The following is a 15,767-nucleotide window of genomic DNA, read 5'->3' on the forward strand; positions in this document are numbered from 1 at the left end:
ATTATTAATGTATTAATTTATTATGGCATATTTTACTAACTGTTTTGTTTTGTTTTGCTTGAAGAGGTAACTGGTGGGGTCATGCTCCTTATAAGCCTGGCCGTCCTTGTTCTGCATGTCCCCCTAGTTTTGGAGGAGGTTGCAGAGAAAATCTTTGTTACAGAGGTACGTAGGATTTTAGCAGTACAGCTATAACTGGGCAAAGAAATGTAACCTTTTGCTTTATTTTCTCATTATGTTTTAAGTTAATAGAATATAATGTATTATGCATGTAGTCAAAGACGTGGTGAGGATCTGCTTTCCCATACTGAATGAGATCATATACTATGTATGGTAGATATGTGGGGCTGAGCATCATGAGGAAGAGTGGAGTGTGCTGCTAATTTAATTGTTGCATGAGAACATTTTCTTAGTTTTAGTACACAAAAATGTAGACTTTTTCTGTATGTTATTCATAGGTCTTTTTGTAAATTGTAGTGAAGTCTGTGCAGTGATTTGTTTAAAGGGAAACATACTAGCTCAGTGACATAGCAATATGCCTTACTATAAGAGAAGATCAAATCAAGAATGAATTAACAATTAAATTTTCAGCTAGTGTGATTATTCGTTTTTTAGAATTGTCATAATCTTGTATATATTGCATTGAATTATAGTACGTCATGAAACAAGTGTTTCTTTTTGTTTTGCTCTTTGTATATGTACCTTAGCTGCTTCAGAAAGATACTTTTGAAATCTACTATGTATTCATATGGACCATAAAAGCCCCATAGTCCAAACACCTTCCTTATGGTTCTTATTTAAGTGAAAACTTTAGGTTTAGTATTGAGTATTTCAAAATTATTTATGTTATGTGTCATATTTTCAGGTGCAATTTTTTAGAAAATCAGATTATTTAATTGCAAACTATTTTTGAATTTGGTAAAATTTTTCACCATCTATTTGAATTATTTCCTTTGACCTATTTGTTTTCTGATGGCATAAAGAAGATGGATCAAAAAAGCATTAGGGTCATTTTCATACCTCATTTGTGCTGCTTTTTCTAGAAAAAAATCTACCTTTTGTCAGCATACAAAAGATAATTGAGATTATTATGAAGCTAGAGCTGTTCTCCCTTTGAAAGAATGGAAAGTTTTCCTTGTTTTTTGCTTATACTCAATGACCATTTTATGAAAACAGAATTGTGTTATGAAAACATGTTAAGAGTTTTACATTCCACAAATACATTTTGTGTGAGAAATCTTTTCTCACTTGCTTTCTGAAATAGAGGATTCAGAGAGGCCTTATTCTCCTCATGAGCCAGAAGAGGAAACCAATGAGATCGAACGGCAACGATCCAAAGCCCAAGATGCAACAGCACAAAGCCGACCAAGAACTCATTCACCTTCAGGTTCCACAGGAAGTGAGGACAGTGAGAAAAATGAAGTAATAAGCACACAGCAAATGTGTAAGGAATTTCACTGTTTTTCAAGTGGTCAACAAATTTGGAATTTGGAATATACTATCTAATTTCAGTGAAATTGCTCTTTTCTTGTTTTAGCTCAGATTGTTTCATGTGAAGTAAGGTTAAGAGATCAGTGCAAAGGAACAACTTGCAATAGGTATGGGCAATTTTACAATTGTCATTACATTACAGTTGCGTTACAGATTGTTATTATTCTGAAAGGCTATTCTTCTAAATGTATGTGAACTGGACTACTTTCCCTTATGTAATCTCAGGTTCTAAGACCAAATTATATTTTATTTTCCTAGGTATGAATGTCCTGCTGGCTGTTTGGATAGCAAAGCCAAAGTTATTGGAAGTGTACATTATGAAATGGTAAATATTTTAAAATAAGATTTTGTACAAATGCAGTGTTTAATGAAATGTATTTTTTTCTGGAATGCTAGTTAAATTTGCAGTGAGAATAGATTTTGAAGAAAACAGTTTTCAGCCTAAATAAATCCTATATCAAATATTTAAAATAGCACCAAACTGAGTTTGCACCTTTGCATTTACCATCCATGTATACTTCCTCCTCATGCACACAAACAGAATGAAAATTTTCATGCCAAAATGTTGGGGTGCAAATTTGTGAAGATGCAAATTCAGGACAAATATGACAGTCTGTGGGCACAAATTGCTTTGGTAAGACAGATCTACATATGTAAACTAAATATCTTGCTGCATAATTTATCATGTATAACTGAAAAATAGTATAGGAAAAAAAGAGCAAAGGTGAATGAATATATTGTAAATGAATATGTTTTATCTCTGAATAAGGCAAAGTGATTTTTTTCTTCATTTGAAATAATACCTAGACCACTTCAAACTTGACAGACTACTAAGTTTTTAATGACATAATTAAAAAGCTGAATTAAACTGCAATAGAAAGTAGTATTTTTCTCTGACGTGGAATTCCTTCTCAAACTCTGTTTTTCAGCAATCCAGTATTTGTAAAGCTGCCATACATTATGGAATCCTAGACAATGAAGGTGGTTGGGTTGATGTCACAAGGCAAGGAAGAAAAAATTACTTCATCAAATCTTACAGAAATGGCATTCAATCAATTGGGTAAGCTTCCTTAAAATTAAAACACGTGGAACAGTTTTCATTTGTTTTTTTTCTGTTGTTGCTGTTATTTCATACAAGATGTATAACAAGAATAGCATTTTGCATACTTCTTTTGTCATAAAAAAATGAAAATACTGTAAAAGTTTATGTGGATATACAGGTATTGAATCCATTTTGAAACTTTAGCCAGTGTTTAATGGTGTATAGAAAAGTGACAGAATAATTAACTCATTTGTAACTGTACAGAATTACTGTAGAAAAACAGTACATACTGACACTAACATAGATTGCCTTAAAAGTTTTGGACAAAGCTGTTAATTTATTCAGTGTTAGTCCACTTACACAGAAGTGTATGACAGCTAACAAGGCAAAAATTGTCCAAGCTCGTGTTTGGAAGTGATCCTCTTGTGCTGTGCATAGAAACAATACGAACCAAGCAAAAATGCATCTCTTCTTATATTTCTGATAGTTTCATTACAGTTCAGTGACATTTTGCACAAATACTTGTTTCAACATCTGCATTGGCCAGTGATGGAATAATACTGTATGCCATGGAAACTTCATTTGGACATGAACTACACTGTTCAGGTGCTTGTCCTGAGACTGATGTGTGACAATAAATCCAGATACTCCCTGACATGCTAAAAGTAAAATGAGAAAAGTAGTATATAAAACTGAAGTATATAATGCATAATTTTCTATTGGTAGAACAGCATTAATATTAGTATATTGGAATGTAAGATACTAATAGCATCTGGAATCTACACTACTCTACATCTTAATGTATTCTGGAGAACTGTACAGTACTATGTGTAGTTAGTATATGTGTGATAATACTGTATATGTAAGAATGTATGAGTAATATCAAATTGAAAGAACAAGCATTTTGCTGAATTATATATTTGGTTTGTGTATGAACCTGGTGTAACCATTAGAAGCTGTGCTATGTCTATGTGTTGTGCTAACCAATTGCACATGGTGTAAAATCTGATGTAATTTTTCTCTTCAACAGATTTACATAATCCAGAATACAGAGAAACACTGGCCAGGTAGACTAAGTTCAGTGGCCTAGAATTAGGGCTACCTAGGTAGCAAGCACTTCAGGCATTGACATGTATCTGTTTCTTTGGTCATCAAATGGTCTGAATGCAGTTTAAATTACACCTCCTTAAAAGGATCATACAGATAATTATTCCTTCATTAAATGTTTTGAGACAAAGAGATAAACAGATCATAGGATCACAGAATGGCTTTGATTGGAAGGGAAATCAAAATCATCTGGTTTCAACCTTCAAATCTGTATTGCTTTTGGACTCAGCTCTCCTACAAATGTAGTGGTAATTAAATTTCAGAAAATTTTCAAAGTGGAAGGAATGGATTTCCTATCACCTTATATGTCTGTGTTTCTGTGCTATTTGAGACAAAACCATGAGTGTCATCTATAGAATGTGTTTGGCACTTATTCTCTGAGAATCAGAACACAGAAGTGAGGTATTAGTTCTCAGTTTTCTTTTCTATGGACACATATAAGTTGTATCACATCTGAACATTAAAGGCTAATTTGTTTTTGGTTTTTGGTTCACATTTTAGAAAAACTATGTTAGAGGCCTTATGGATTAAATACTGTTAAACCACCAATACTGTACCTTACTTTCTACAAGTATATTTCATGAAATTTCTGCTACTGCATGTGTGTACAGATGACATAATTCTTCATTAATGTCCTGCACTGTTTGTGACTTCACATTGTAGAGTGAATTTATAAAATATTGCTATATCCAGCATTAGCATAGTAAGTCAGTCCCTAAATTGTAGTCGTTGGTATAAATAGAGAAGATTTACCAAAGTTTCACATCTAGTAAATGTCCCTTCTGTGAGGTTATGATGCAAATTCTGTATTAGTTGATTTCTCAGTTTTGTAAGACACCTGTTTACAATAAAATGACAGTACTACCTGAGCAGGATTTCTCTAGTTAATGGATGAAACCTTCAAACAAGAAGACTAGGGAGACCTTGCAGCTATCTCACTGTCTCTAGGTGGATTCTTGCATAAGCTACACATAAATTTGATGAATATTATGAAGTGAAGACAGTTTCACTCATAATGTATAATCCAAAACATAGAAAAAGAAATTTCACTTTAACATACAGCAAACTTCTCAGTTTTCTTCACTGATTTATATTCAGGCTTGCTAATACAATTTTTTTAATCCATCTGTTCTATTATCAGGGTATAGGCTAACATTTTAAACCATATGTCTACTAGTTAATCAACAATAGAATACAGTCAACTGTTCCTGTATCAGTGTTTGGCAATGCTAGGGCAACCAAAGTATGAGCTAACTTAATGAAAACAAACTGAAAGGCAGTAAAGGACCAAATATGGAATTGGTAGACTATGCAATGACATGAACTAATCCAAGCAAACAAGTGAATGATCCCTTATTGTAAATGAATGTTTCTGAAAAATTCTCAACCATAGTTTTTGTTTAATATATTTTGACTGACAAAGAGTTTGCATAATTTGCACTTAGCATGCGTAGTCTCTAAGCAAACTAAGTTACTGAAAGAGTTTAACATGCATTCTTGGTTTCCAATTAGATTTACTTAGAGTACAAACTAAATGTGCCGCTCTAACAAATAGATCCACATTTGGGTAGGGTGGGTTTAATGAGTAAAAATTGACTGAGGACAATGTCTTAAGTTTATTTTTAGGTTTACGTATGAAAGTTCTCCTAACTAAAAAGACATAGAAGACTGGAAACGTTAAGAGATGTTATTTACTGACTATTTCTGTTATATCTTCTTCAGAAAATACCAATCTGCTAATTCCTTCACAGTCTCTAAAGTAACAGGTTAGCATTTTTTTTTTTTTTTAATGAACTCATTTATTTTAAACTATGATTTTCCAAATAGCACAAACTTATTTGTTCCTATTTTACTTTTTCCAGTTCAAGCTATCACCTGTGAAACAACAGTGGAACAATTGTGCCCATTTCAAAAACCAACTTCACACTGTCCAAGGTAAAATTCTTTGGATCTTTTATTAATACAAAATGCTACATATTTTATGTCAGATACTGATTATCTATAGCTGACATTAACGAAGGTGACAGCAGTAGATGTGCTAGGCGGAAATGTTTTCCCGATATTTTAGTTTTAGGTCTAAATAAATGGTTGAGTAGCTGAAGATGATCCATCAGCTGTTTTCATAGACAAATTTCACTTTCTCTTATCTGTTCAGATCTATCTTTCATCTCTTTATCAAATCTTAGTAAATCTTTTGTTAGACTAAAGACTGAAAAGGAAAATCTATTTTTCTTTTTCACTGTTTATTATTAAATCTATGCATCTTGAGCAAAACATAAATGCAGATACTTATCACAGAAGTAATCTTTTTTTTTTTTTTTGAGTCCTGGAGGATTCAGTGAGCAAATATATTTGCAAAATTATTGAAGAATATGTTTTTAAGGTAAGGTGTGGTCTGCAGGTCAGCTAACACCTTTCAGTCAAACATATGCTCCTTTTCTTTGAAGCCTATATATTAGCTCATCAGTAGAAGCCAATGCCTCAATATTTTGAGGAAGGAGATCAGTAACACTTCTTAAGACCATAGATGAGTCAAAGGTAAACACGTTATAGCATGATTTACCGCAAGCTAAGCTGGAGATATCCACAGGAGTACTTTCATAGCAGTCCTAAAGCCAGAACAGGAAGCAAGTACAAAGCCAGAACTGCTAGGAAAACATCCCTTCATGTAGCACTTGGGTCTGTGGACTTGTTTGGTGTTTGGCTATGACTTCTGGCTTCTTAGCTGGAGGATGTGGAGAAGTAAGAGAAGGAGTGGAATGCGGGAATGGACACTCATACTTCTACCTTTATTATTTTTTTCATAATCAAAAACTGAAACTACCTTAATTAAAAAGAAAATTAGTATCTAGCTCAAAAAAAACAAACAAACAACAAAAACAAACAAACAAACAAACAAACAAACCCACACAAGAAGAACTAATTAATTCTGAAGTATCAACTTAAGGAGCTTCTCAACAGTGGTGATACACTTAGGAATCTGTATACGTACTTAACACTATTCTGAAAGTGACTGTCTATGGCATTGATTGTGCAACCTTGTTTTTCCCTCATGCTCTATCTATAAATCAGGAAGTCTTCAAATGACTCTTTGACATCTTACTTCCTTTAGACAAAAATCTCTCTCACAGCTGCATCAGCTTATTTTGGTGACCCATCTGATAAAACTGATAATAGCATGCCCAAAGGCTGTGGCATATCAAATATCGACAAGGGCATGGATAGAAACATATCCTCTGGAATCTGCTAGGAATCTCATTACCTTCCAGAATTTTCTATTTTATCCAAGGATTTTAAGTGCTGACCCTCATTATAAGTTGCTAATTTTTCATGGCATTAACAGCCATGAAGTAGCAGGCCTTCATTGAAGTATTCATCTCCTGAGAAGATATGCAGCTGTACAGTTCAGATAGGATACTGTAGAAGCAGATAAAAATACATTAATGGCTTTATTACTGTACTCAAATATGTAAAATGAAAATATCATAAACTTATCCAAAGAGAAGAAAATCAGAGCTTTGAAATATGTTTTCAAGCACTTTGTTATGAATTACAAGTTACTTTAGGAATTCTTCTCATTAGTAGTATCAAACGCTCAAAACTGTTAGCCTTCTAGCATCGGTATGGACCTTTGTGTAAGCACCACCAGACTGATTAATACTCACTAATGTTGATATTGAATATGTTATAATAGTACTTTTTTATCATTATTCCTAATTGTGCTTTATTTTCAATATTTCAGAGTGTATTGTCCTCACAACTGTATGCAGGCAAATCCACACTATGCCCGAGTCATCGGAACAAGAATTTATTCTGATGTAAGTTCTGTGATCTACGCTGCATTAAGAAATGAAATGTAAAGTTCTGTGAAAAGCTATAATGTAAAAATAATGCTAATAGATATTCAGTTTTCTTCCACATGCTAATTTTTTTACACTTAATATCAAAAAAAGACATACATAACAGTCTTTTCAGAAGTTCTTTGTCTTTGAATACTCAGACAATTCAATGGAAATTTTATTAAAAAATCAGTGTAGACTTCAGTCATGGGACTTCTGGACCCATGTTCTCAATTTTTGATCTAAATTCCCATAGATTCATTCACTGACAATGTATACCCATTTAAATCCTTGCACTTTAGATCCTAAGGCAACCATATTTTTTGTCTGACTAACCAAAATTACTCTGAAAATAAATGTCCACGCTATTATTGTTTTGGATATTTCTTATCTTTGTAGATAGCTAAAAATTTGTACAAGGATTCTGATATATTTCTATAAAGTTTCTCATATTGCGTTATTTTAAGAGACTAATGTTGCATTTTCTGTTTCCTAGGCAACTTTTTTTGTTGCCATGTCTTCTGTACATCATGTTTAGTTCCCAAGTGGATAGCCAAAACTAAATGAATATTCTTTTCCATGTACATCCTTTGTCATCTCTCTATGAAGGAGCCAGGAAGTAGTGGCAGAGTTCACATTTTTATCAGTGTGCTGTATATTATAACTATTTTTTAGCTGGCATCAATGGCAACTAGCTAGGTTACTTTTGTAACTTGAATCCCAATCCTGAAAACACTTTTGTACTTGCTGACAAAAGTGCTACCTGTTTGAAAAGCCATTGCTGTTTAGTAAATAACATTGATTTATGCATGTGCAACCTGGTCCTTAATGTGTTTAAGAGATTAACATTCATTGATGGTTCATTTAGTGGAAGACAATTTTCAGTTCAAAGGTTCCAGCCAAATTTTCCCAGTGAGACAGATGAGGCTTTGTTGTGAGAGAAAGACCTGTTTCTGTTTAACTTATACAAGAGGACATCTTACACCATGTGTTTATTTTGGCTGGAAAAATCGTAAGTGGCTTTTGTTAGTATTATGGAATTATGCTTTAAAGATATTAGACATCGTTTCTCATTATTAATCTCCACTGGATAGAAATGTGTACAGCCATACTGCTTTTAGGAAAAAACAGACAGAAAACAAGTAAGAAGCCAGTGACTGGAGTCTTTTTACCAACTTCACGTGTTGCCAGAGTAGATATAATCACTGAAGCTGCTCCTCTAGGTTATTTTTACAGCAGTTTGCATAAGTAGTGGTAAGGTAAATAAATGGACAAGTGATGTGGAGAATGCATTTGACCATTTCTGAGTGTCTATCTCTAGTGTGAGGTGAATAGCTGAGCAGAGACGTCCACTCCTTTCCATTTCCAGCTCAGATGTAGACAGATGCATCCTATCTATATTTGTGCAGATGTTTTTATTGATAGTATTGTCATTATATGATTTTCTGCAGGTTTTTTTGTTGTTGCTATCACTTTTTATTTTAAAGCTAAGATGATTTTAACTGAAATTTTCACTATCTAATACAATTGTGTATTTTGTACACTATAACTTATGACTGAACTAGTTTCATATTAAATATTTATAGAGAACATCTAACAAGGATCCTCTTTTTCAGATTTCCTTGTATTCACAGATTTGTCCATGTATACAGGGAATTCATTTATGCACTTATCATAGCAAATGTATTTCTAATTGCAGTCAAAGGTTTTCCTGGTTAATTCTAGAAAGTCAATATTTTTTATGATATTCCTGCAAATTTTTCCCCCCGTATTTGTGGATGTATGTATGTATCCACATATGCATGTGACTATTTATTTGCACTACTGCTTAGGCCACTTGCATTCTGTAGACGTAGAAGAATTTGCTTGCATAAATATTCATTAGAGACAAGTAATTAACAGATGTCACTTCAAAAATATGCCTTTAGAGAACAATTTTGGTAGTATCAATGAGAAACTATTTAATCACTTCCTTTTCTATCTTCAGTTTGATCATATATTCATTCTTAAATTCCCAGTGTTTTACCGGTACTCCTTTTTCCCTTGTTCCTGAAAGGGATTTTTCTTTGATTTGTCAGTAGCACCACACACAACTTTTATCCTTTTATTTTCCCACCTCTGTTAGCCTTGACATTGCAATGACTATCCCTAACATAACTAAAGGAAAACCATCCATTATTTCATCCTGTTCTTCCAGTCTGCCAAATATTGTCACTTTGTGACAGACGAATTACAACTGCAGTTGATATAGTCAATGCCTATAAACTTATTTGTGGATGGAGTTTTCACCTAACACTAATCCCTTTGTGTTCTATACTCTCTACTTTTCATACCTTCCATTTGTTTCTCTTATCTTGAGGTAGATATCCCCCTGTATATCAGATATCATACAGTAGCAATCTGATACATAGCTACTACCATAATATGTGTATATAAAGGATGCTGTAACCCTAAAACTAAAGTGACTGCTTCTGTTCAGGACATAATGAAAGTCTGGTGGATTTGGGAAGGGAAAAAGTATGAAGGAGTGCATAAATGGCATCACTTCTGACATGCTCAAAAACACAGCCATCACAACGGAGAGAAAAACTTTAAACATCTAAACATGCTAAAGCTTATTTACATGAACATCAAATTGTTACTTTCAAAAATATTGTAACAGCAAAAGACAAACTAGTTAACATTGAAGCTAGCAGCATTTGTGTTTGGAATAGGAGTAGGAAAATTATTTTTATCTTAAGTTCCTGATTTTATACAGCACTGAGTTTACAAAATATCTACAGGAACAGATATAAATTATTCCAGTTACATCTGGAAGAAATGCAGCTCTTGTTTGAACAGTGGTCTGTGTGACCAGCTATTAATTTATATTGGCTTCAAATTTAAGATTGATTGAGGAGAGATCTTTTGCTGTGAAATTTTTGTTTTTCCACAAAATAGTGTGGTTTTCAATGGAGATTCATTGTAACTGGAACTATGCTTTGCAGCACTTTGTACTGAAGAATACTGGGACCTTCATTCTGCACTATATAAAAAGCTTCATATTTATGGCTATTGATTTAAAATATCTTGAAAGTGATAATATCCTTGAAGGCGTAACTTGCAGGTTTAAATCAATTATTTAAGTTAGTGTTTTCAAGATTGTCACTGAACTCTCCTGTAAATATTATTTGTGCTACATAGATTCAGGATAGAAAATTAGTATGTTTCACACAGAAGAAGGTGCTGTTAACTTCACGGAGAGTTTTGCCTGCATAAAATTTGTGACAGAAAAATTCTTCTTCTGAAGCAACTGAAGAGACTTTGCATCCCAACTGTATTTCCTCACTCAGAATTAAGGATCTAAAATCATTAGTCTGGCATTAATCAACTACCATATCTAAGGAATTATTTTAGATCTCTTTGTTCTATATGATGCTCATATTATAACTTTAATCTAATTAGATTTAATATTAGCCCATGCTGGACAGAAAAATTGTAATATTCCCTTGAATATGGAGCATTTCACCTCTGTTTGAGGTTATTCAGATGGAGATGGAATTGCTATCCTCTATCCCTCTTACTTTTAGGGTAGGACATCTCTTCCTAGAAACATACGACTGCAGTGTGCCTTTGCTACTGTGCTGTTCCACTGTTTGGCTATGACTGGAGATTAAACAGAATCTCCTGAATTATAATAATTCATGGGACATGGGTTTGGTTCTCACTGCCTCTCTGCTACTGAAATGAAGGCAGATAGATAGAGCCTATCATTGTGAAAAGCCCAAGAATTTAAACATGTTTCTTGAAATGAAATAGGCTGAAAGAAATGATTTTTGGATCATGCTGTGAATCCTTGCTGAAGAGACAGTGGCTGTACTCCTATAAATTGGCTTTATCTGTATGTAACTGATTTAAGGACTTCAAAGATTAATAAAATCAGTCATGCAATGAGTGTAATTATTTTACATTTCCTAAAACTTGGTTTACACATTTTTTATTTTTTTCTACTTTTGAAATAATAAAAAAAAAAAGAATACTAAACTTCTCCTCATTCTTTCTTAGATATCCAGTATCTGCCGGGCAGCCGTACATGCTGGCGTAGTCCGCAATGAGGGTGGCTATGTTGATGTTATGCCAGTAGACAAAAGAAAGGTGTACATTGCTTCCTTCCAAAATGGCATATTTTCAGAAAGGTACAGAGCTCATTTTCTAATATTACTCTTTACCCTTCACCTTGATAATATTATAAAGTTTTGTATTATGTCTGTTTGTACCTGGGCCACAGATAGTAATCAATTAGGGTGATTTACAGAGCTTGTGTAAGAGCTGCAGTGATTTTGGAGAAACTGTGGTACCAGAGCTGCCTGCCTCCTCTAAGCCCATAAATCATTATTCTAAAAAGCTGCTTATGAAAAAAAAAAATAAATAAATAACCCTCTTGTTTATTTTTCTGGTTATGTTGCAATAGAATATTTAATAAAAATGCCTCTGGTTTACTTGGCATTTATTAAAATTAATATCAGTGATCTATTCTTTCTGAGTTAGAGAATAGGATGCTACTGGTAGCTAGTTGCAGGTTCATTCGCTCACTCTGAAATGGACTTTACAGGTTTATATAGTATCAAACCAATAAGCCTGGACCACGACTGATGCACAGAAACCTTTAAAAGTTTTTTAGTTTCTATTTTGTAACGGTTTTACTGTTTTTATCAGTTTTTCTGAAAGACGCAGATGTGTTGGAAGTCCTTTTAATTATACTAGTATATTAGTGAGTTATGTGATGATAACTCATGGCTGTACATTGCAAATCAAATGTAATTCCTGAAGGAGCTCTCCAGGTTCTACAGGAAGAAAAAGATATAACCTTAAGAAAAACTTCCTCAGTCCTGTAAAGCTATGAATGATTTTTACCTCTGTAAAATCTCAGAAAGTTTCTTTAAAAAACTTGCAAGTTGGAGAAAGATAAAAAATTTTTTCTTATTTTTTTATTACAGTTGTCAGGCAGTCTTGCTCCTTTCTTTCATAAACCTTTGAGCAAACCTAGAAACTTGTAAAATACATATTTCATTTCCTTTGTGAATAATTTCATTTGCATATTCTTTGGCTTTTTCCTGATTATCCTCCAGTTCCCTCAGAAAGAATGCTTCCTCATTGTTTTCTTTTGTTCTTCTAAATTCCCTCACTGGGTAGAAAAATAGTGAAGTGTTGCAAATTCAGTCATTATTTGTACTTTACCATCTTGCTCAATGTTTTGGAGACCATTCTCATGAAATTTTTATTTTGTGAAACTGAAGAACTGTAATGAAGACCGCAATGCCAATGGAGACAACATATTTCATTACTCCCTTTTTCATGTTCTCTCCGTTTCCCCTTCTTTCTCGGATTGCCTCAAATATGTTTTGCAAAAGGGAAAAGCATTGGACCATTAAACACGACAAGTTCTTTCAATTCTCATTACAAAAATATCTATTCTAACAAAATTTCATTGTTTTTGTTTTTGTTTCTTTTGAAGCCAGATATTAATCTCTTCAGAAGCCTATCGGTAGTTTGAATATATTTCCTTTGTTTTTGTAAAATGTAAATTCTGTTTAGCAATACATCCGTTAAAGTATAAACAATCAACGAGCAAGTGATCTCTTAGATCTGTAAGTTATATCTGAATGTAGGTCTTTGAACAGTCTATGTAAGATGAATGCTTTCGCAAGTTCCCATAAGCTGTTGTTTAACATTTTGCTTCATTAGAGCTTTATTCTTTAAACCAGAATCCCTGGTTTCCTTTCCAAAGGAAAATTACTTGAAATTCATATGTTATGAATTGTTCTTAATAAATTTATTGGGAGAGAAAAAAATCTGATTTTTTTATAATTTTTGTTACAATTTTTTTTTTTTTTTTTTTATGTTTCAGTTTACAGAATCCTCCAGGAAGCAAGGCATTCAGAGTATTTGCTGTTGTTTGAATCAAGCGAGTGGACTATAAAACAGGCAAGTGAAACCATGGCACTTGGAAGAGAATACTAAAGACCATTTCTTATCATTGCTAAAATTTGTATAAAACTGTAACATTCTTGTACAGAAGATATATACTGCTTCCCACAAAAAAACCTTTAAATTACGTATAAATTTTAATGAAGAAAATCTTTAAACATGGGAGAAGAATCCATTTGAAAATTTATATTGATAAATAATAGTATTTTGAATCCTGTGTTAAATATTGCTATATTTTCTTAGCAGTTACTCCTAGACAGCTAATTCAAAACTCATAAATGTTCTGTGTTTTCTTCATCTGAAAATATTATTGTATGGTGCTTTATATATGCCACTAACAGTAACCTTAAAAGTAGGGAGGCCTGAGGTTTTATTTCTAATGTACATAAAAGAAGCCATCCCAATAATTCAGTATAACAAATCGTGCCTTAAAGTAAAATAAAAATATATATAACTTTTTGATGATTTACGGTAGCATTAGCCATGCAAGCAGAAATGAAGAGCTAGACGGTTTTCCATTTTCACACAAATCATAATCAAACACAATTTTTAAATAAAATAGGAAATACAGAGAAGTCCTTTAGAGAAAACGTATCAGTATATTTTCCTCTAAACAAATATTTCTACAAGAGAGGACCATTCATATTTGCTATTTTTAAAATAAATTTATGAATACAATGTTTATTGAATGCTGCTAAGCTCTTTAGTTCAAGGTACTGATTCACTATGGCCCAGTCCTTCACATATATTCTCTTATCTTATCGGGGCAGATTGAGAGCAAGATGTATAAAACATTGAAGGATCTTAGTTTGAAAGTAAATTTTCATATTCAGAAGTGGAGCAACCATAAATTAAGGCATAAACCATCAGATCTGCGGTGCAGTTCTGCATAGATACGCTTTACTTTTACCACGTGACTCATTCGATTTACCTAAATTGGGTTTCAGAAAAAAACATAGAGTTGTATGCGTGCATAGTTATTGGCAAGCTCGAGGGCTTAAGCTGTACATGGTATCCGCACACTATACAAAATTATGAGGGTGGATTTTAAGAAAATAGCAAGCTTATTCCTCATGACCTGGCAAATATTCCTGCAGGCCAGGAAGTATAGTGGCGCAGAGCCCTGTGGCAATTGTCATTTGTTGCTTCACCATTTTTTTGAAACTCATTTATGGTGAACAGCCTTGTGCATTAATTTTACCATATTATGGTATATGGAGAACATGTAATGGTGATACTATGTTTCTTTCTATGAAAAGTGTATTGTGCTTTAAGACTGAAAAGCTGTTAAAATTTATTTTTGGTATTTTTTTGTTTCTGTTGTTGAATTTATTTCCTTTCAATTTGTAAACTGATTCATATTCTTCATACTTCAGAATATTATATTCTGCCTTCTGTTTTGCTACATGTACTACCTCATGTAGTTAGACAAGCTTTGTTAGTTTTTTTAATCTGTTTTGAATAAAAATTATTTACTTAGAATTCATTTGATGGCCTTTATTGTTCGACTGTTTCCCTCGCCTCAAGAAGAAGAATTAGCAACCACACAAAGTTTCCTTCTGCTTAACTAATTGTTGCAAGTTGTACAACCAAGTTGTACAGCCTGAAGTTTCAAAAGCTGTAGCAGTGTAGGCACACAACTTCTATTAACTACATTGGGAGTTCTCTGAGTAAGTCTTGCAGTCATTTTTCAAGTTCTAGCCAGTGTATTTGGGAGCAGACTGTTCTGCCATTGCAAAGTGGAACTGTGTCAGAAAGCCAGTGTTATAAAAAACAATTTCATAAAACAAAAAACTGCCACCTTTTTCCATCTCAATCCAGCCCTTTGCTCTTCTGGTAAATGCTTCTGGTGGGAAATATCAGCTCTAGTTGGGAAATCTGTTCAACTGATGAGGGAGACGAAACATGGTATTGGCAGGGGAGGATGCACTGAAAGAAGCTTTATGTAGATTGCACAGTAATGTCACTAACAATTGCTCAGAAATAAAACCATAGTGCAAATAGGCTTGGACTGTGATGGGGCACCAAGTCACTCAAAGGCTTGAGACAGATTTGCACCAGCATTCTTTAAATAACAACAACAGTTAACGTTATCAAAACATAAAATGGAATAAGGCAATTTCTGAAATTAAGGAAAAGCAGACTTGATGGTAAAGATATTTGAAACTACATTGTGGGAAAACAAACACAGTGGACAGGAGACATTCCTACAGGTTGGCTTCACAGCCCAGCAGCAACCTTGTTGCCACGTGTTACCAGTGCTGCAGGGCTTCGGTGGTGAACCAGCTTTCTGCTCTCTGACCAGGCAAACTGCATACCTC

The 15,767-nt window shown here is 33.5% G+C and overlaps 1 protein-coding gene across 4 annotated transcripts in view; it reads left to right on the forward strand.

Moving 5' to 3' along the window:
- Positions 1-14,932, forward strand: part of CRISPLD1 (cysteine rich secretory protein LCCL domain containing 1) — a 38,520-nt gene extending 23,588 nt beyond the window's left edge. For 2 of the 4 annotated variants that reach the window (XM_052703842.1, XM_052703846.1), the window contains 10 exons: positions 65-165; positions 1,265-1,444; positions 1,538-1,598; positions 1,750-1,816; positions 2,421-2,551; positions 5,363-5,406; positions 5,503-5,575; positions 7,383-7,458; positions 11,524-11,654; positions 13,367-14,932. In XM_052703842.1, the coding sequence (XP_052559802.1) occupies positions 65-165; positions 1,265-1,444; positions 1,538-1,598; positions 1,750-1,816; positions 2,421-2,551; positions 5,363-5,406; positions 5,503-5,575; positions 7,383-7,458; positions 11,524-11,654; positions 13,367-13,418 (916 nt within the window). In that variant the 3' untranslated portion in view covers positions 13,419-14,932. Of the gene's footprint in view, positions 1-64; positions 166-1,264; positions 1,445-1,537; positions 1,599-1,749; positions 1,817-2,420; positions 2,552-5,362; positions 5,407-5,502; positions 5,576-5,964; positions 6,030-7,382; positions 7,459-11,523; positions 11,655-13,366 lie in introns of those variants that run through there. The other 2 variants (XM_052703844.1, XM_052703845.1) reach the window with 2 other exon arrangements.
- The last annotated feature ends 835 nt before the right edge of the window (positions 14,933-15,767 follow it).

This window comes from Tympanuchus pallidicinctus, unplaced genomic scaffold (assembly GCF_026119805.1).
Source record: "Tympanuchus pallidicinctus isolate F22 unplaced genomic scaffold, pur_lepc_1.0 scaffold5, whole genome shotgun sequence".
In the NCBI taxonomy this organism is placed as follows: Eukaryota; Metazoa; Chordata; class Aves; order Galliformes; family Phasianidae; genus Tympanuchus; species Tympanuchus pallidicinctus.